The sequence below is a fragment of the Crassostrea angulata genome, chromosome 4 (assembly GCF_025612915.1).
Source record: "Crassostrea angulata isolate pt1a10 chromosome 4, ASM2561291v2, whole genome shotgun sequence".
Lineage (NCBI taxonomy): Eukaryota > Metazoa > Mollusca > Bivalvia > Ostreida > Ostreidae > Magallana > Magallana angulata.
The window spans coordinates 18,491,054-18,513,032 of NC_069114.1; the positions used below are offsets into that span (position 1 = coordinate 18,491,054).

General features: G+C 34.1%; 1 protein-coding gene across 1 annotated transcript; it reads right to left on the reverse strand.

Annotated features, from left to right (window-relative positions):
* Window positions 1-357: 357 nt before the first annotated feature.
* On the reverse strand, window positions 358-7,743 carry LOC128179834 (calpain-5-like). Its single transcript, XM_052847488.1, has 12 exons — window positions 7,246-7,743; window positions 6,609-6,740; window positions 6,258-6,460; window positions 5,414-5,597; window positions 4,867-5,057; window positions 4,455-4,532; window positions 3,887-4,061; window positions 3,444-3,563; window positions 3,143-3,339; window positions 2,500-2,633; window positions 1,828-1,961; window positions 358-1,392 (listed from the first exon to the last, which is right to left on the reverse strand). The coding sequence occupies exons 1-12, from the start codon at window positions 7,405-7,407 to the stop codon at window positions 1,201-1,203; spliced, it is 1,902 nt and encodes a 633-aa protein (XP_052703448.1). The 5' UTR covers window positions 7,408-7,743; the 3' UTR covers window positions 358-1,200.
* Between the last annotated feature and the right edge of the window lie 14,236 nt (window positions 7,744-21,979).

Below are 21,979 nucleotides of genomic sequence, written 5' to 3' on the forward strand. Positions count from 1 at the left end.
CCACATAGCCATGGCTCTCTGAAATCAACAAGATTCGCCTGGCTTTTGAGCTAAGACTACGCAATCGGTGCATATTTTGCTTGAAACCGCGTCATTTGTAACTTTTTGACGCAAGAAATAGATAGCTACGTCCTACTGAAAGTCCAAGGTTTTGTTAAAATGGTTCTAAATGTACATGCATGTCTAGCATACAATAAATGGGTTGATCAAATCTTGTTCGGGGTATCTTTTAAAATGTTGAATTTCATCATGTACACGGTTCATATTGCTTTATTCATCAAGGAAACAATAAAGATTTAAATCATTTCTGAAATTACCTGTTATTCAATTATGGGTGAGGGAGACAAAACATTTAAATAAATTTTGATATTTTTAATAGAAATGTTTTTCTTCTTTTTCTTGTTCACACATCCTCAAATACATAGGGAACACAACATACATGTACATAAAATAATTATCCGTATAAATAAACAAACATATTCAGAACATGTACATTATTTAAAATCAGATTGAGTCAAGTGACATGAAACAGTGATACATATAATTATCTTTCATTGGATGAACACCGCACTTATAACAAAAAAACCCAAAACTAACAGTCTACCACAACCCGAAAAAAATTCCTTAAAAATCCAACAAATAAAATTCAACAAACATCCAACAAATAAAACCAAAAAACGGGTTATGACTTGTAAAAGCTATGTTTTGTTGTAAATTTTGAATTTACCGGGTGGCAGTAAATTCAAAAATTACAAAATGACAGCTACATGTAAATAACAAAATGTATTATAACAGGATTCATAAGTGTATTTGTATAGGCTTTACACGAAAACAATCTAATCGTCAAAGTGTTCTAGATCTTCAAAAATTAAGTACTATTTTAAAAGCTATCTAGACAAACAAAAAAGAAGAGTATATTTGCTATGCAAAAATACTTTTATATCATTTGTTGACTATTCAGCCATGTTAAAGGAAAACCTTTGGGTTTATTATAAGAATTCATGGGTCGGTTGCAAAGTTGAAAAACACAATGAAAAGAGAATGAAAATGTAACAAAAAAAAATGATGACTGAACAAATATTTCATAACAATACATGTAGGTATGCAGATATTAAAAAAAAGTAAGGTGTATAGTATACATGTATAAAGGTGCATAGTTCGTTATACATGAAATTGTTTCAATATAACGTTTGACCATAATCAAACCCTTTTTAAATCATTCGTATGTAAAACTTTGAGCCAAATATACCCCTCCATTTTCTCTTTCCTCTTCCCCCTGGCGGTGAGTCCGAACCTCCTGTTGACGTTTCCTCCCCGGTAGGTGGCGCTCTCAGACATTGGAATCACGCACTTACCCAGAAACGTGTCCATCACTCTTCCCCTGTGCCACACCTTCATTAAATTTAAATTCATTATTTAAAATTAAATTTGTTAACGTACCATGTTAATTTTGCGATCTTATTAACATATTCATATGCATTCATAAAAATGTGGTTTAATTTTTTATACAAACATTAATCAATTCATTAGAGTTACTGTAATCAAACTTCTTTTCGCTTACGAGAAAATTTCGCGAGATTCTAGAAATCCATTCTTTCTCACCGCTAACCAGTCCTTTCATATTTAAGATGTTCAATAATTTACATATTAAGAACTACTTTATCATGTTGAAACGCGAAATATAGAAGTCGCCAGTAAAAGTATGTCTGCAGTTATCGCGCACTCCAAAATATGGAATCGGCTAGAGAGGTAAAAAATGAATTTGATCCTTTAGACGATTTTTTAAATTGATTTCTACTACTTGAAATGGTAAAATAGAAAATGCACCTCAATTATGATGTCCTTTTCCGGACTCTTTCTGTAGAATGTCGTTCGGTCGTTCCATTCTGGATTTAGTGTGTCCTTACATAGTCTCGTGTATAGCACCCTGCCGTCACATCTTATTTTACAGTAAAGATACCCTGTATTCAAACAGTTCAAGTATAAGACCACGTGCTTATTCAATATAAAATAATATATTCTAGTACATAGTTTTTTCATATACGTAAAAGCAAAATTAATTTACTTTTTATATATCAAGGTAGTCCGAATCCTGCAATTCCGTACAATTATGGGATTAATGTTGTCATTTCCCAAGTGATATTTTTTTTCAGAAAAAACCCGAAGGGGCTTTTATTAATATAGAACGAATACATGTATATCTATACTATGCTACATGTATAGCAAGATGTAATATAATATTACATTGTACATGTAATAAAGTAGCGACTTTGGTATGTTAAAATATAAGCTATTATAGCTAAATATTCAGAAAACAGAAAACACGACTAATTCAGAAATTCTAACCATTAATTCAAATGTTATATAAATTAATATTCTTCCTCTAAAACCAAACTTCAGTTTACCAATTGAAATTTTAAACACAACAAAATATACAAAAACTGACAAAATTCAGATAAAAGATGGGGCACAGTCCTATGAACGCATATGCAAACCTACCGCCTTTCCTTCCGTTTCCTGGAAATTCCTCGCCTCTTACCATTGTGACCTGCGTTGCGCAAGTTTTCTTCCTCTTGAGAGTAGAGGGAATCACACACAAAGTGGGCGGGGCAGGCTCGTCCAATCGCAGTTCTCTGAAGTAGATACAAGTTAAATTATCATATATATTAACTGTTTTGGTTTTTTTTGCGGTTGAATAATTTAATTGCGCTTTGATCTCGAAATACGTACAATTATTTTTTGACTATTTTTTAAATAAATTTGTGACTATTAAGAATATATAATTATCATAGTTATACGGTATTCAACGATTTTTAAAAACATTTTTCTGGGTAATGCTATCTAAAGACTCTGATTGAATTATAATTATAAAATTGTCATTGTGATAAAAAAAATTGTGAGTGTTACATTTACAGTATTCCCTAGTATAGAAATGCACTAACTTATTTTGAGGCAATTCAATCATTGGTAAGAAAGGTTCAGGTAAACATATACGTATATTAGTTTCTTACATATACAGCTCATATTCAATTTGTTTTGATAACATCAGCCAAATAGATGTCTGTCAGTCAATATTCATTTATAATTCTCAATTTTTGCAATTAAGTCATAATAAATTAATACTCGAACTATTTCATCATACCGAAGGTTCAGTCCCTTGCTGCTGTATGTTCTGAGAATGAATTTCCCATGACAACCTGGTTCAAACGTGGACGGAATGATGACGTAACGTCCGGGACGCACGTTCACACGGGCAAACACATTCCTAGCGTTAGAAAACGGCCCAGAATGCACCCTCTCTAGTTTATCGTGCATCCTGTACTTCCGGTTTACATCTGCCTGAAGACAAAGTGAACTTGGAGGGATGTATACAAAAGTTAAATATTTTAGTAGTCTGGAACGCACGACTAATTCTAATTCAATATACAATAAAAATATCTTACTTTGACAATGGTGGTACCTATAGTGTAGTTGGACTTTCCTTTGACTTTTTCTGTGCGTCTGTCAAATTGCTCCAAAGAGACTAGGATTTCTTCTTCAAAGCCGCTTATTTCAAACATATACTGAAAAAGTAAAACGTCTTGTTTTGATAATTAAGAAAACCATCGATTCAAAATTGGTTTTAGTATTCATGTTTTTAGTTTGTCCGTCTATTGGATAAATTTCATTTTAGCAACATGCCCAAGTCTGAGCAAATTTCTGTTTTATGCAATCATATTTGGAATTAACCGGTATTGGATTTTCGTGTTTTCAATGACAGCTATTATCATTTAAACATGGCAAATGGAAAACCTCACTCTCGTTCGATCTGCTTTCTACGGAGCCATATAAACCCGAATATATTCCGGGGAACCTTTACTATAGGTAATGACAACGTTAATATTACTTGAGGATTTTCCAGAAATGTTTTGTTGTTGGCGCATCCTCCACAATGGTTCCTCTTCCACTCTCCCTCCACTATATCTTCCTTCCATGTCTTGGACGTCGAGAAGAAGGAAGTGTTAATCATGTGACAGATGTCGATGCTCGTAAAGTACCGACAGAAATCCTCAAACGACATCCTACAAGAAAAATCACAGCTCTTTTAAAAAAAGATACACATTCTTATTGGATAAATCTTGCATTTTTAAGCATTGACCATTACGTTGTTCCGTAAGATTATGGTCATCTGATTAAAAACAGATCCTCTGTTTCCCCGATTTGCACATCGCGATATATGTATCGATGCTCCCGATTAACGATACATACATGTATAGCGAAATATTGCAGGTTACCGGTATCGTATTGACTTATCGTTGTCACTGTGACATATCATCGCGACATATTGTAGTGACACATTAGAGCGAGAAATCGATAATCCGGAGCATAGAAGATCTGATTTTAATCAGGTTTTTTTTTTAGATAAAATCAACAGACCGCTCGTACTAGTCTACTAGTGTTCGAATTCTTCTTACCAAAATTCTCCATTATCTGCAAACGTAAGACCAAGCTCCTTTTTCTCGCTATCGCTTACTTTCTTCCATTCTGGTGATCTTAACAGAATAAAATCATCATTGTGAGAAACAAATACTAGTAGTAGAATGATTGTTTTCATTATATTGTAAACCACCGATAAACACTGACATATTAAAGAGATCTGGCTCCGCCGTCACCAACTTTCCTCCTATAAATAATCCGCCTCAAATCGAAATTTCACCTCAAAGTCATAGACTTGTGATTTTCTATGATTTTGGGTTGGAAGCTGAGTTTTATAAAAGTAACTTATAAATGTTTAAGACGACAGGGCCAGTTTGTCTTATCAGTTTACTAAGAACTCTTAGTCTAGTTATTCTTTTCATTTTTGGTTCATACAGATACAAATTAAACCCGTTACTCCACGCCCCTTTCCAATCGGATCCTCCCCACGGATTACGACACCGGATCATGTGGATTTTCTCTCGGCTGAATATGGACTTGAGGCCCGTCCCAAGTTTTAGTTTCCGGACGTTCGTCACGCTGTAGGCGTGGCCCTTCACCAGACCACATGATAGCTTCTCCTCCATCTCTTTTCCTACTGCCTTAAAATTCAGGTAATAAGATTTTGATTTTTATACAAAATATTCTGTCTGTTAGGTGTTATATGTTTTCTGTATGAGTGTTGATGCTGATGACGGCCTACGTACATTAGCCTCATTTTCAAGACCTTGACCTCAGGTCAATGAATATTTCAATAGTTTTTAAGAACCATTTATATCCTACATGATTATCATACAAAACATCTACGTATATAAGAACACGCCACCTATCTCTGGTGTCTGACCTTCGAATCAAGAAATCACAAGACCATTGCAGTTGTCACTTTGCAAGTTCGCTTCTTCCACCATCTACATGGATTTTAACTAAATAATAACGCCGTATCACTTTGGTTACTTACTGCAATAGATGTACTTATTAACGACATGTTTTCCTTTGATTTACGTAGAATCTTGAACAATTTCTTTCTCTCCTCCTCGTTTTTGTAGTCCTTGATTTCTATCCCTTCTGCCACGCCCCCTGTCATGTCGACCATGGCGTCCTTAGCTTTTCCTGCCACCAGCGCCTCGTAACCCCCAAATAATCTAAAAATAAGTCATCCACGACAAAAATGAAGATATCATTGAGTAAAATTACATACAATAGATATGTAACTAAATATGATGACGGTCGATAAACGCCAAATGTTGTATAAGATGGGTGCATGGTACCAAAAAAAAGTTGTTTTTTAATATGAGCTGTATTTTTTGGAATTTTATTTTGTTGCAAAAACCTGCTAGTACGATAAGTCTGCATGTAACTTAAACTTTTATGATATTCAATATTTGAAAAAATCATAAATTTTGTCAGAGGAAAGATTTCTCTTCTAAAAAATATATAACAGATCATTTTTTGTACACGACGACAATACTTCAATTTTGCGTCAATTAAGGCTTCTTAAAGGCTTTTCCCACAAAAATATGGCTAACAGAAATTCAAAAACCATGATGTTTTTGTCATTTCAGTAAGGAATAACATTTTCGTAAAAAAAATTCAGCATGAAAAAGCAGCTCATATTGTTTTAAAATTGCTATATATCTTAACACAATAAAGATACATCATAGATTTAATAAAGCCTGACAATGTAATAAAACTTTGATACGCTTACTAAAAAAAACAGACCTTCGTTACAAAAAACCCAAAAGTACAAATTATATTACAGATAAGTGTTATTGTGAGGTGAAAGAGATACTAGAGCAACTGACTTTGCATACGCTTTCTCTAGTAGTGCCGACCAGAATTCGTTTCTGGATTTGGAGTGCATGAAGATTAGTCTTCCTTGTCGGGTGGGAAGAAAGTCATCTATGACGACATCGACCCATTCTCCGCACTGCCAGAACTTAAAATGGAATATCCCGGCGTACTTCCGGCCCTTTGCCCAGTCTTGTTTCTCAATATCCGGTACAATCTGCAAATAGACAGTTGGCGCTTAAAATGTGCCAGAATTGTTTCAGTGTTAAAAGAAATTGTTTTCGAGTTAAGTACATGAATTTCTAATTTTTTAGATGTCCAGACTTCAAAATGATTTTGAATTCAGACTCATTAAAAATTCATACTTTTCGCAAAAAGTTTTTCCTTTCTTCAATACAGGCACACGCCGCGACGAACCAACAATTTCCCAGGGAACCTTGGGAGAAATCGTCTGCTCCACGACCTTCAGTGAAAAAGCGCGGATTGGAAACGATATCCTGGAAAAAAATAAAGCGCAAATTATATAATTTGCTTCTCAGACTGGTATCCTGCCTACATATGTACTTATATTTTGCACGTAAATTACATGTATATGATGATTAAATGTTTGTATGTAGTTCTAATTTTTCTTCAATTATATACTTTATATTAGGGGGAGGGCTAAAATAGGCTGTGCCTGCTGCCCAATCCCATTCAATATATTATATTGAATAAAATATAATTTAAAATAAATATACTTTATCTAAAATTTGATGGTACAAGGAGTTACATGTATACTCTACATGTGTGCATGATATTCCACGTACATTTTAGCATACTTTGTGTAAAAAAAATGTGAATTTATTTAAAACGCCCTGATGAGTAGATTTCAATCTCCGTCGATCTATTGGTTGTAAAATTTTCCTCTAACGATAAGCTAGTAGAAGACAAAACGCCTTTTTACGGCTGTAATTTATAAGTCCATGAGGTCATAACCCCAAAATACTGTAAAAGTATACCTACCCCGGGTCTTTTCCAGAGTATGTCCGCAGGAGCCGCCTTGCTGTAGAACAGGGAGGGGCCCTCGGGAGGGAACTCGCTGTCCCTAAACAGAGTCTTCTTCCTGATACATTCCTTCTTTATCTTTTGGTATTTCTGACCTGTGTATGGTTTGGCCGACACCATTCTCTAGGCTACTGAGAAAAAATCTGCAATGCATTCAAATAATACTGGTTTCCATTCATTTCATTCCTATTAATTTTTTTTTGCATCATATGTTTTTCATTGACTTCATTTACCATTCATTTCTTTGATATATCTTCAGTTCCTTTTTGATGAATTTTTAGGGGCGATGCACCAATGCATACCTGGCATGCTAATTCAGGGTTTATATATTATCTCTTTTACATAATCAAAATATGAAGGATATGGCAGATAATTTTACAGTCACATGAAGTTCGCCAAAAAGTACACATAGCGGAGAAATCCTTGATAAGAAGCAAACGTTTTCGTGAAGCAATTAAACTGAGTCAGCAAGAACAATTTCAGCGACTCAAATAAAGTTCCACATTCCTCAGACGTACACAGTGTTTTGTTTACATTTTGAATCTATAATAACACTCGGGCAAACTTTTGATCTCTTTTCTCAACAAAATATTTAAGAAAATGCTACAGATGTGGAACAAAAAAAACAAACTGGGTGGTGTCGACAGATAGAACCATTGTTACACGAGCTTGGACTTTCGTCATTACGTGACAAACTCCGATTTGATCGAGGCGGGGCTAACTCGTGGTTAACTGTTCAGTCATTGGCTAATAGATATGAATACATTGAACGCAACGACACTTACCCGACTTCATGCTATTGCTGTATATTTCATTTGAAACAGCGTCACAAAATTGGGTCAGACTTTTCATTCACGATGAGATGTTTCACACGGTAAATTTCACTTCATTTTACTACAATCACATTCAGAATGCCTCTTGTGTTAAAAAAATCAACAACAAAACAAAAACAGAAGACAAACACATGAATATTTATTGACATCGGATTTTATCCAGTATGTACACAGTTGCGTGAAAAAATGACAGAGTGTCAGAAATAGTGATTTCCCCAAATGCTTCGAGTACAGCCATTTTAAAGTTGTCGCTAAGTCTTACTCTGTACCGGTCATTTTTAAGCAAAGTTTTCACTTTTCGAAAACATTGTTCTGCTGGGTTTAGATCCGGGGAATAAGTTGGTAGGAACAAGTATTCTGCTCCAATTGTGGGAAGCCAATTCCTTAAAATCCTCTCAGCGGCATGGTGGTGTATAGGGGCATTATCTACCACTAGCACGTCACCCACCTGGATAGCCCTCTCCCCATCGTCTGTGAAGCTATTTGCCGCTTCACCCACAAAATCAACGTATTTGGTGGTGTCTGATGGCCCATCAAGAATATTAACATATTTAACACCCGTAATGCCTACTACTAAGTTAACTGTATAATTAGAAGTTCTGCTGTATCGGGTCATTTCTACGCACTTTGAACCCCTTACAGAGTGACCATAAGTTGGTTGCCCGTCCGCAAGTCTTATTCCCATTTCGTCCATGAACTTCAGCCTGAAGGGATCTTTGTTAAAAACATAATTCAAAAATTGTTGGGTATACTGAAGATTTTGTAAAGTAAATCTGTTTTTGTTGTAGAGACAAATTTTTTTGTATGTCATTGTCAGATCTTTTCGAATGGTACGGCTAATTGTTGAAATACTGACGCTTGTAATTGTGTTGGAATGTTTGAGCAATTCATCTCGAATTGTTTGAAGCTGAATAGAAGGTCTTTCGTTTTTTAATGCGTTGATAAATTCACGATCTTCATTTCCAATTTTCCGATCTCTTGTGTTCATTGGTTTACGGGGAGAAATGGAAAAGTTTTCATTATATTTAGCCCGGAGATTTGAAACAGTCGATTTTGAAATTTTATACTTTTTTGCCAAATTTGCGCCTAAACCACGAGGAAATTTGAGATCCCCCCACTGAAGCACCGCCATTAACCAAGTCGCATATCACCGCATTTTTCATGTCTCTAGAAGGAGATTTTCAATTAATATTCAATCTCCCTTGTTTGCTTAAGGATTCCATTTAAAAATAGACTGTACATGCAGATCTATAGAAGAAAAAATATATTAAGGAAGACGATAAAATTATGTTTTTATATACATGTATATCTATCTTCTTTTCAAATAAAATGCTAGCCTTATACTACGTCAATTTAAAAAATATATCTATTTTTTAACCGACACCAATCTACGCACTACATCATTATAATTTATAATTAATATCATCTAAGAGATCTATAGACTACATGTATATGTAAAGCATTTATGGATCTATGTACAATAATTTCACTTGCTTTGTGGTTTATACTACCCAAATTTTCTTTTCTAAGATAATACACGATTTTTTTTGGGGGGGGGGGGGGAGGGCAACTACCCTCTTTTTTATCAACTTAAGATATCTATTTGATTAAACATAAAGAAACAAATATCCATGAGCAAAAACAGAATAATAGAGTTAATAAACTGATAAAAAAAAATCCCAAATTGAAATTCGTAACAAGGGATTCTTCTATCAAATGATTCTTGGGGTACCTAATTTGCCTGATAGGGGTATGAGTGTCCCTCTTCCATCTAATTAATATATCCTGACATGGGTCTAAATTAAATCATTCATCAAACATCATAGATATCATTCGTAATTAGACCATGTTGTCGATCTGTGCGGAACCAAAGCGAATCAGTGCTAGTTTTTTTTGTTTTCGGGGGGGGGGGGGTGTAGACGGAATGACAACAAAATTTTCGGGCTTTTATTTCATTATGAAAATTAGAATTAGATCAAATAGTTGTATATTTTCATGATTCATCTCATACCCCAAAATAGTATTTTACAGAATCAATATAGATATATCTCTAAACAGTATGTACATAAAGTAAATTAATTAACTGTACATACGATGCAAAACACATTTATGTACTCACGTCTAGCTCTCACTGGAAATCTACATGTATTTTTGCTCGTGTATATATATCAAGTGAAATTTGATTGGTTGGTGATATCAAGCGCGCAACTTCAACGAACTTTTAGCGCGCAAAACATTTCGATTGGTCCTGGAGATCAGTCAAGATTGAAAATGTCGTCATCAAAAATTGTGTCCGATGATTACCGAGAGATTGATTTTAAGATACATTACGACTATTATGGAGAAAAAAGATGCACCATGATTGGAGTTTCATTGCGTGAACTTCTATTCCTTGAGTATGTTGGCCTGGAAGGACTTATTCAGTCACAGATAAGATACCTGGGACGGATGTCGGTCTTGAGCATCATGTACAAGGATGATGAAAATGACTTTATTGATATGATGGAAACCAATTTCAAGAAATTCATTCGACAAGTAAGATCAATTCAGATTTGTGATCGCGCTGTTGTTAACCTTAAAGTAACTGAGGGTTCTTCGCCAGTCGGAAACAAAGTTGGAATATCAGACGACAGGTCGAAATCTAAGTGCGTAAATGTTGAGCAAGATCCGGGACTGCAAGCGAGAAAAGGCTTGGATTTCCCAACATTGTCACAAGATTCTGAAGCAAGTATGTTTGACTTCTTCGAATATAGACCCCCCCCCCCCCCCCCCCTTGATCATTCCCTTCAATACATTGAGGAGGAAATGAACCAGTTGGAGGTACAAGTCCAGTCTGCCAAGGAGCGCGTGACAGAACTCACGGATAGGTATTGTGCAGTTGTTCAGGGCCGAGGGAAACAGTGCTCGAACTGTCATTTGCGATTGGATCACAATATTCGACAATGTCGAATCGACAAATGCGTTAACTTACCTCTGAACAATGTGGGGATTTGAACAAACATCCCGATCAAAAATTGATTGTGGATTCCGCTGCCGATACTCTAAAAAAGCTTGAACGTGAATTGTCTCATAAAGGAGACGAATATGAAATGAGACTAAAAGCGAAAAATAGTGCATCCCAGTCCTTTTCACAAAGAGTAAGAACACACCTCATAAATAGCAACAAAAATAAATATCTTATACGAACGGCAGAAGGGGTGGTTCCTAAATCGGCTGCAGTTAACGTTGATTTAGCGAAGCTTGAGAGGCATTTTAAGGGAAAAGTCCCCGCGGAGTTGGAAGTAGTATCCACCCTATTCGAAAACATTATAGCAGGATACGACAGAGCCAACGCCCCCCAATCTCCCATGGCGAGTACTTCAACAAATCCAGTGAGGAGATTACTGGAAGGCAACTCGCTTATGGCAGTGACATTCCCGCGATTATCTGGTAAGACACTTAATTTAGATCTTTGAAAAATTTACGTTTGCCGTTTGTAAGAGAGAGAGAGAGAGAGAGAGAGAGAGAGAGAGAGAGAGAGAGAGAGAGAGAGAGAGAGAGAGAGAGAGCTGGTTTATAGCTCCGGGTCTGACAAAATTCGGATGAACAACCTGGGCGCTCGCCTTTGACAGTTTCTTATGTGTTAAAAACTTGCAACAAAAATTTGGTCTAATTATGTGCTGATTTATCTTATTTTCGTACACATTGCATTCCTTGTATTCATTCGTTTCAAAATAGATCTAATTCATGTGACATTAACTTTGTACAAATATCTTCATTTTACTTGCCATTGACATTCTTTTAATCCGTAAAGTGAAATGATGCAGTATGTTAACATGTAAAAGTGGCGACTCTCGATCTGCACGTGAATTTATCATACTTTAATTTCCGTGGTCGGTTAGCGATGTTTAAGAAAAGTCCGAGGGAAGTAAAGCAACAATATCGGTAATGAATTGTTTGAAGAATTTAATGATGCTATTTTTTTCACAGAATTCGCGTAAAAATAAGGTAAATCATAGACAGTTTATGTGCTCCGTAAATTACGAGTTTTTAACACGTAAAAACTACCTCCTAGGTCGTGCATCCTCTTTTTTCAGACTGGGTGCTACAGACCTGCAGCTAGATCAAACCAGTTAGAACCGGTTATTAAAGTCATTTTTTTTTTATCAAATCAACGGTCTGGCAATTCCCTAATTTATTTTTTCGCTAAATCAACACAGGAATCTACACTTCTTATTTACTAATGCCTATGAAAGATCTCAGTCGTATTTACTAAAGACTTGTTTTTTTTTTTAAGTTTAGAATCTCCACAATGCCTTCCACCGAAGAAAAGATAAATGATGATCTAAATACGGGAGCTCGTTCTATCAGCGAATCAGAAAGTAGGTCAGTATTTGACAGCTTGCTTTGCTGCGCAAACAAGATTAGTCACCTCCTACCGAAAGTCCAAGCTCGTGTAATAATGGTTCTAAATAAAAATAATTTCTTTTTGGGCAAACAAAAAAAACCAAACCATAATGTATCACGGGAATGTTTAGAAAAGGAAACCGTTTGGTTTCGTCCCCCGAATGATTGCGGTAAATCAACCCGCATGCTATGCACCGATTATAAAGAAAGCAAACGTACTTCAGAAATATTAGCGAACAAAACGTACACATGTTTATTTGTTCTTTGTCTGATCATTTCGACCTTTATTCAAAGTGATGTCAAAGTCGTAATACAACCATACCCGTCTCGTCGTCAGGGGTGAAATTTAACATGAGGCGAAATAACGCGGTACCCTTTTATGTAGTTTGTTTTATTAGCAAATTTTGTACGCATTTTTCTTCATTGAAATTTGACTTCACTGACTGGGAAAACTACTACAATATCTATTATTATAAATATACTTAGCATAACCATCGTTTAAAAGCATGCATAAAATTTGATATAAAATCGGACCAAGCAGCTTTAAGTTACAGCATAAAGATGGCAGGAGAACATATTAAGTGTACTGCTATTGAAAGTACTTCTGCATTAAAGCGTTCTTACAATGGTGTTTAATAGGAAGACGTAATGATATGTATGTATGTACTTTTTTTTGTAAACGCACAAAATAAATAAATGTGTAATAACTCTACGACTGACACTCAAATTCTGGTTGACAATTAGAAATGCATTTCTAAAGCATTATAAACACTAAAAGAAGGAAAAAACTTATAACAAAATTCTGAGCATTGCTCTTTAATGTCGAAAATAAAATGACCCATGGCATTTTACCACAAGGCTCCCAGCTACTACTTAAGAAACCCCGGTTAACCAAGTTTTTAAGAATGTTGACCTAAAAACACATTGTCAACGAATTAATCGTCTTGCACCTATATAAATCGACATGTGCAAAACAACAACGTCTTTTTTTCAAAACGAGACATTCGATCCCATAGCGTGTGATATGCATGATTGTATAAATCAAATTCAACACACACACAATTCGCCCTGTTTTTTTTTATGTCTGTTTGATATTCAAATGCCACCTTATTTGTCTTATATCCCATTTCGTTATTATTTCGATGGAATTATTGTTCAATCTGTGTAAATCTTTAAATTATATATGTACATGCACATGAACATTATATAAATATTGCCTGTTTGGGAGGGTAACTGTTAAAATTGACACGCCGAGGCAACCGTTGTCAACAGGCACTATTTATTTCACTATACTGAATGTCTTAATTTTAAAGAAAATGTTACTGCCATTATATAGCAATGAAGTGAATTCTACGGCGAACGGTACGCGCATAATTTACGCGCATGTAACAATTGGTTGTGTTACCTGTTGCCAAGTGTGTTGCTAACGCTGAGGGTAATAGAACGGATTTCCAACTGCGTCTAATCCAATCAGATTTCAGTATTTAACATGAAAGTATAATAAAACATAATACATCCGAAAGTTTGAAAAATGGACAACACAAATGATTATATATACATATCAAACACTATTACAATGTTTTCATGTGTATTGTTCAAGGACGATTCGTTTGATAGATAAATCTTTAAACATCTGGGCCCGGTTTTTCGAAAGGTGGTCATAAAATACAGGTCAAAGGCTCAACAAATTTTCTAATTAATTTATAGGGCTTAACTTACACTAATATTCTATGAAAAGACAATTTGTCTTGGAATAACAAAGCTTGTGCAATTTTGAGAAAAAGTATACCGCATATTGCCAATTTCATTGAGGTTTGAGAAATATATGGTCATTTAAGTGAACCCACCATTTCCACTTTACTCTATTTAACATAGATTCATATGGTTCTTCTTCAGCAAAACATCTTTTCTTAATCTTTAAGAGGTCAATTGTTGTTTAACCTCTTTTAATAGGAAACCTTATTCAATACTGCATGTATCTACATGATATTATTATTCTAAAAGCACCACATCACTTAGAAATACCCTTGCATGCATAACCTCCTCTTATGTATTGATTTTGCATAAAAAGAAGTGGTTTGAAATCTTTCACCTAATATTATGAAACTTGTGGCAATTCATAGTGTCAATTCTCACACATATTTGAAAACATGTATCAACGACACTAAAAATTGACCTATTTTGAAAATTGGATGAATTGTAGCATTTTAGAGACAAATTACATACATGCCGTCCTGCATGTGATAACTTGTTTAAATTTCTTAAAAAGCAAGCTTAACAATCATATCTAATAAAAATCTTATTTATTCTGTTTTCTAATTCTACTCCCTTTCCAACCATCATAAAATAAATAAGACCTACTAGTGTGATGCCTGCCTTTTATTAAAATAAAATTCAAACACACCTTGGTAGCTGGAGACGGATAAGAAATCCAAGAAAAATGTTCAAATTTTACATGTTTTCCTATTAAATGCATAAATTTAATACAAAGATAAAAATATGGTTGCTTCTTGTTCATTTCAAAAGTAGTTATTATAGCAGATGTTATTTTAAGTTATGTAAAATGTACATTTTCATATCCTACATGTAATTTAAATTGAGATAATTGGAAGGAATGGGTGATTTTTCAACTATATGTAAATATATGTGTAAAATTTCACCTTTGGACAGGAAGGAGCTAAAAACTTGGATTTATTTATTTTTTTTACATTTTGTATTCAATGATAACTGCATTTGTCTTCATGTAAACTTAATTTGAAAGAAAAATATGCCTGAAATAAAAGGGTAAGAGGCTTACTAGTATTAGATGCATATTTTTATACAAGGACAATATAGACAAAAACATACAAAATAAATGTATTAAATATTTAATCTATCATGGGTAATTAAAGACATTCTAACTGCTACAATTTGTCATAAAAAACACAACAATATAACATTTACACCTAAAAGCTGTGATAAACAAAAACTGAGTCATCTATATGTAACATTCTGTGTATACTTAATGTTTCTTTATTCGGTATTTCATATTTGGATGAAAACCTCTATATTAATATTATAAAAAAACAAATATAAAGAAATCAACATACTCTTTTACATGAGAGAGAGAGAGAGAGAGAGAGAGAGAGAGAGAGAGAGAGAGAGAGAGAGAGAATGCAAAGGTTTACATTCGCATTGTTTTACATACTTTAATAATTATAATTTCCAGTTTATGGTACTTTAAACAATTTCATAATAAAAACATGTTAGACATGTTAATAGAGAGAGAGAGAGAGAGAGAGAGAGAGAGAGAGAGAGAGAGAGAGAGAGAGAGAGAGAGAGAGAGAGAGAGAGATTCAATTTTTTTTGGCTATTGTGTATTACAATTATAAATTAGGATGTAGACATTAGATTAAATGTCACAATAATTGTTCTCCTTCTCTTGGTGCATGGTGTTTGAGGCTAAGAGGTTGGTTGTTGTCAAATACTCATCTTTCTCAGTCTCTCCAAGTCCTCTTCAAATAAACAATGCGGGCAGTTAATTCCTGTATCATGCAAATCTGTGAATTAAAAAGGATAAAATGTAAACAAAAAGACAACAATTGTGAAATAAAGACAAAAATATAGTCATAGTTTGGGACTAAACTTCATATTCACCTTAAATTTTTAACAGTTCTGATTACAAAATTTGTTTAAAATGGACACTACAGAAAACATGTACTGATTTATGTATATACATGTATGTACCCTGTTGTATGCATATGAGTCTGATATGAGTTGCATGCAAATACATGTAAAGATGATGATTCTGGTTTAGCAAAGCAGTTCACATCCAGGTGACATTAAACTCTTAATAATTCAGTAATTACGTCTTATCAGGTTTGTTGATTGAGAGTACAGTAAATGTAATAATACTTCCCTAATTGAAATTTTCAGTTAAATGTTAAAATATTTAGTCTTAATTAAAGCATATAAATGCTCCGTTATAAATTGTTTGTGAAATACCATGATAATTGAAAAATTGTCACTTCAACTGCAGTTTGTGGGCCTCATGAAGTATGGCTTGAGGAGAATTAGGTATCAAGCACAGCAAGTGTCACCAAGCAGAGCATTCCATGTTCTCCTTCTTCCAAATCTTTATATAATTAATTTTTAAAATGTATTGAAAATACAAATCAACAGATTTTTTTTAAATCATAAAGATATGTACTTAAAACATGTCAGAAATGCATTTATTAATAATGTAAAATACATTTGAAATAGATACACTTCAAAAAACGTGTGCATCATGATTGGGATCTGCCCAGTGAACAGAAATAAATAAGGTCAATGCTTCAAAAATTTAAAAAGCAGTTATTCTTTAAAAAAGTGATTTAAAAAAGGAAGATATAATATAAAATACATGTACATAAAAATCATACCAATATTGCTCCAATCAGATATAATTTTAGTATCTTTACATTGCTTGACTATGCATAACATTTATTTAGACTATAGACATTTTAGAAATAATTTTGATCCACCACTTGCATTTTGTCAAAAGGGAGATAAATCTTAATATGCAGTAACAACATTGAAAAAAATTATGCTAACATGTTCACTCAATATTCATTTATCAAGAAGCTGATAATTCCTTTCTCATTAATGTTTTAAAAATTCAAGGAACAAATTGTACAATGTTTTTGTACTTATAGTACCCATTTCACTAATCATTTTGGAAATTTTTGTTAAATGTCTTATGTGACAACAACAATATAATCAATGTGAAGGTCAAATAAAGAAAAAAGTACCTTTTACTACTGTCAACAATGCAGCCTCCTCCAATGAAGGGATCCTTCAACATAGGGGGTATGAACCATGTGTAAAATCCTTATTCCATAATTATATCACACAGATACTGCAACTTTTCATGTCAAGCCAGTTGCTTTTCCGTATCTTAATCATATGTAAGATTTTTTAAACTTTAAAATTTATGAAAAATGCTTCTTATACCAATTTTTTGAGTTGAAGTGGCAAAATAATTACACTGGCGGCCATATTTAATCACTGTGTTAAATCTTAACCAAGGTACTGGGGGTGGATTAAAGTTAACACAGAGTTAACACATGGTTAAACCCTAACACACTTTCGAAAAACACTTAACCATTTCGTTAACTTTAACACCGAGTTTAACACAGAGTTAACACGGTGTTAGAGTTAACCACCTTTCGAAAAACCGGGCCCTGTATAATACATGAGTTAAAACCAATCGTGTAAATAAATGTCAAAAATATTAAGTTCATAAACGTTATGTCAAAGTTGAGTAAGACTTAATTAAGTTTATCATCCACATGAACGAAAGGAGTCAAATATGATTTTTCCATATACAACACAAGATATAGATCGCCAAGTGCCTGCTATTCGGTTTCTGCCTTTTATGCATATGGTTACCGCTGGAGAGGCTCGGCACGTTCAAGTTTTATCGCTATGACAACTGCAGATATAACAATAGCACTCTCTATCAAACACGAAGGGTTGTGGGCCATTTGGGTCTTTTCATATACCTGGCATCTTTTACATATATCGGCAGACAACATTGATTGGTATCAGAAGTTTCAGCTTTTGTGAACAGTGTTACATGTATAGCGTTTTTGTGAAAGGATGGCATATAATTAGACTTTGAGAATTTAAAAACCCTGATAAAAATACTGCAAACGTATTACATTTGACGTGTACGATATAGGCTGAACATTGTTTTTTAAACAATTAACCTTGAATTTGGATTAGCGTATTTCTGGATGCACCTATTCTTTTACATGCATGTCGAATAGCGTTGTATTTGGTATATAGCAGAATCCGCTTCTATGAAAAGCCTACGGGTTAAATTTCTTTTCTACATTCTTTGCACATTTGAAAAAAAAACGAATTTATAAATCTGTCGATCAGGAACTCATACACAACATTTGTAAACTTTTATGTCCCATGTATAAGGGATTTTGACTGTTAGGCGGGACTAAAATGGTAATATAATAGACTGCTTATAATGTTTTTAATAAAACCCTTCTACTTCTGTTGATACGTATACTGAATAGAAACTCTCTGTGTATTTTAGAGACCGTAAATCCCTCTACTAAATTGGAAAATGCCTTGTCCTCCAGGGTAGGTGTTTTGACTCTGGGGGCGGGGGTCAAATGATCATAAAATGTAATGCATATAATGTTTAAAACTTTTTTTCTTTACTTCTGCTAATACTGAAAAGAAACATACACCAAATAAAACCCTTTAATTTGCAATTTTGTTCATGTCTTCTGAAGGAGGGTATTCTGACTCTACTCTAGTGCGGGATCAAAATCGTCTTATAGTGTTATTGCACTTAATGTTTATTAATCTTCCTCTCTGCACCTGCTCCTAATTAATAGTAACTGACTGCATGTAAAGAAAAACCATTAAGTCCTCTACCAAAATTGTAAATTATTATTTCATGTCTCTCAAGGTAAAAGTTCTACTCCTGACTCTAGGATGAGGCCAAAAAGGCCCCGTCCTTTGGTCTAAACCCCCCCCCCCCCCCCCCCGACCAAGGTTGCCAATATGGCCATCATTTAGATAGAGGAATTTACCATTTTTACCGGATTTGCTTCAGTTTGAAAGTTGATTCTAAATCTCTCATGCAGTTATCCTGGCAAACCGGAAGTGTAACTGTTTGGACCTAAGCACAAATCATCACCGCTCACAAGATTTAAGACTTGAAAACTAATCGATAAATTCGATGTAATGTAGCATTGCTTTTAAGAAAACTTATTATAAATACCTTGAAAACAGTCAGATTTGAAATGTTAAGTACAATTTAAATATTTTTGTAGTAGTATGTATTCCTACGCAAAAGAATTTTCTGAAATAGAAATATTTCGATTATTGATACAAAATGCATGTTAGAGTTTGATGGCGTTAATTCTAGTATCTTTAAATATTATACAACATGATGTCGGGTTTTCCGTCTATATTTCGGAATTCTTTTCGAAAAAGCCCGATAATTCATATCAGAAAAAGTGCATGATTATTCAAATACAACTCTTAAACTACTTGCCAAGCGAATTTACATATCGTTGATTTCAAGAAAAAATTATAATCAATAAAATCAACTCCCGTCAGTACTTTAGTACTTTGATTATTATATGGCCATATTAGCCACGCTTTTTAATGAACCCCTGCCCCAGAAGCCATTATTTTCACAACTGATGCAGAGGACGTCATGGACATCAGAATCAAACATTAAGTTTTTTTTCAAATTTTGATAATAGTAAAGAAATTTTTTCTAAGGTTAAATACATTGTCTCTATGGTCATATTTTTCCCAACCACAGGGACTGAACCCCTGTCCCAGGGATCATGATTTAGAGGGCTTTAAGGACATTATACATGTAGCCACTCATTTTTTTTTTTCAAATATGTTTGAAAGTAGAGAAAAAGATTTGGATATTTAATACATTTTAAAATTTACTATATGGAAGTAATGGCCCCATCTTAGAGCCTGATCATGAACCCCTGACCCAGGTGTCATGAATTTTACAGACCTTGACGTAGAGGCCGCCTATGAGGCCCCGTGGATGGTATATAAGTCGTAAATTTCACAATTTAAATGTCTTAAAATTAGAAATGCTTGACGCTGTAAATGGTAACAGTTGGCATTGTAGTTTCAAGCATTTAAAAATGTTATATTGTTTACGCACGGTGGACGCCGCACGACGACGTACGAGGAACCATCGCAATATAACTCCTGATTAACTCAAAAATGGTTCCTATAGTGTTATTGTATTATATAATGTATAAATGTTCATTTTTTACTACCACTGATACTGAATAGAACCCTAAGAAAGACTATGAAACTTTTTTTTAAAAATTGCTAATTTTATGTTCCCCGTGTTAGGGATGTTAATAATACAGAATGTGGCCACAATGGTCATATTGTTTTAAAGTATATGATGTTTAAAAATCGTCCCAACATCTACTGTGACACTGAATAGAAACCAACTGCTGTGCATCTACTCTTTTAAAAGAGTTAATAAAACGTTCTACCATCATTAATACAAGTTACTGTCCTTTAAAAAAGAAATCCAATGCATATACCATATGCACGTGTTTGTAACGGAAATTTTAACGTCTTAAGACTATCCGATATTCCACAGACCCTAAAACTCTGCATTGTATTATGACATGTGCAGGAAAGACCTCTAATTACAAAAGTGTTATGATGAGTAATAGAAGCAAACATTTAACTTTGTTAAAGGGCTCATACTTTTAACATAATTATGAATTATATCAGTGAAGGTAACATATAGCAAAATTTCACCGATTGCGCACACATTACTCATTACACGAGTTTGTTAACTATGGCATGCAGTGACATTTTCGTGTAAATTTTCAATTTTGATCCATTTTTCTTTAGATTTATGCTTAAATATTAACAATCTCGAGTGTCTTTACCTATGTCAGATTACATTACAAATCAACTTTGTAATGTGTCTACTAGTCCAATACATTTCAATAATGATTATTTTGATGTCATCCTCAATCGCTTCAAAACTGTACAAATATAAGTAATAAGGAATCATTCGGGCTTTATTGGATTTGATTACCCCGTCTGTATTTTATCTCTTCACAATACACAAGGAATGATTCTTTATTCCTTACATACAGTCACATGTTTATTCAATCCTGTATACAGTGAGATGATTATTTAATCAAGGTTTGCCTTAGATGCGTAAGATTTTACTTAAAGTACAAAAGCCTACTAAAAATAAAGTTGAGCTACATATTTCGGACCCAAACACCCATTCATCGCGATTTATGATATTTGTTGTGTGGTCGCATGTTGTAGTTTCGACATAATTTACTGCATGATGCTGTTAGTTTAAACCATTTGTCAATGATTTTTTTTACATTTAAAAAGGAACCCTGTTTCCGTACCATTTACCGACAACTTCACAAGTAACTTTAATGTGTGTTCATGGCATGAAATCCAGATTCAGATAAATGTGTGCTAGCCTGGTTCGCTGGCCTATCCATAATTCCTCACAGGAACCAGACTAGTTCAAGTACAAGTTGAATTTTTCACAACGCATCTGGTTTTGCCTCGCTTATATATTTTCCAATGTGTATGAAACTGGCATTAACGTAAACATTGGCGTTTAACGAGGTTGAGTACAGTTTGAATGCTCATGACTGCGCACCGTTTTATTTTCATGCCGCTGTAGGTGCGGATAACTTTCTTTTGAATTGTGTTTTCGTACAACGTCAACATTAAATGTAATGTTCAGTAGTTCAAACATTGTGATTGTATAAATTTGATAGGGTGAAATGCGAATTTAAGATGGCGCCATTGTTTTCCGGTATTATAAACTATGCATGAAGCGGATGAAAAAAAGGAGGACTAGCCATTGCACAATATGCCAATTTTTTGGAGAAAAAAAAACCAAATTTAATATTATCCCTGGACCAAACATGTTTTTAACTTTACCA

Bases quoted from the DNA above. Each gene is read 5' to 3' on its own strand.
- LOC128179834 (XM_052847488.1), bottom strand. From the start codon at position 7,407: ATGGTGTCGGCCAAACCATACACAGGTCAGAAATACCAAAAGATAAAG. The intron at 6,461-6,608 runs GTATGAATTTTT...GTCTATTTGCAG, and splicing joins GGAAAAACTTTTTGCGAAAA to ATTGTACCGGATATTGAGAA. The intron at 4,062-4,454 runs GTAAGAAGAATT...TTTTTCTTGTAG, and splicing joins GCAGATAATGGAGAATTTTG to GATGTCGTTTGAGGATTTCT.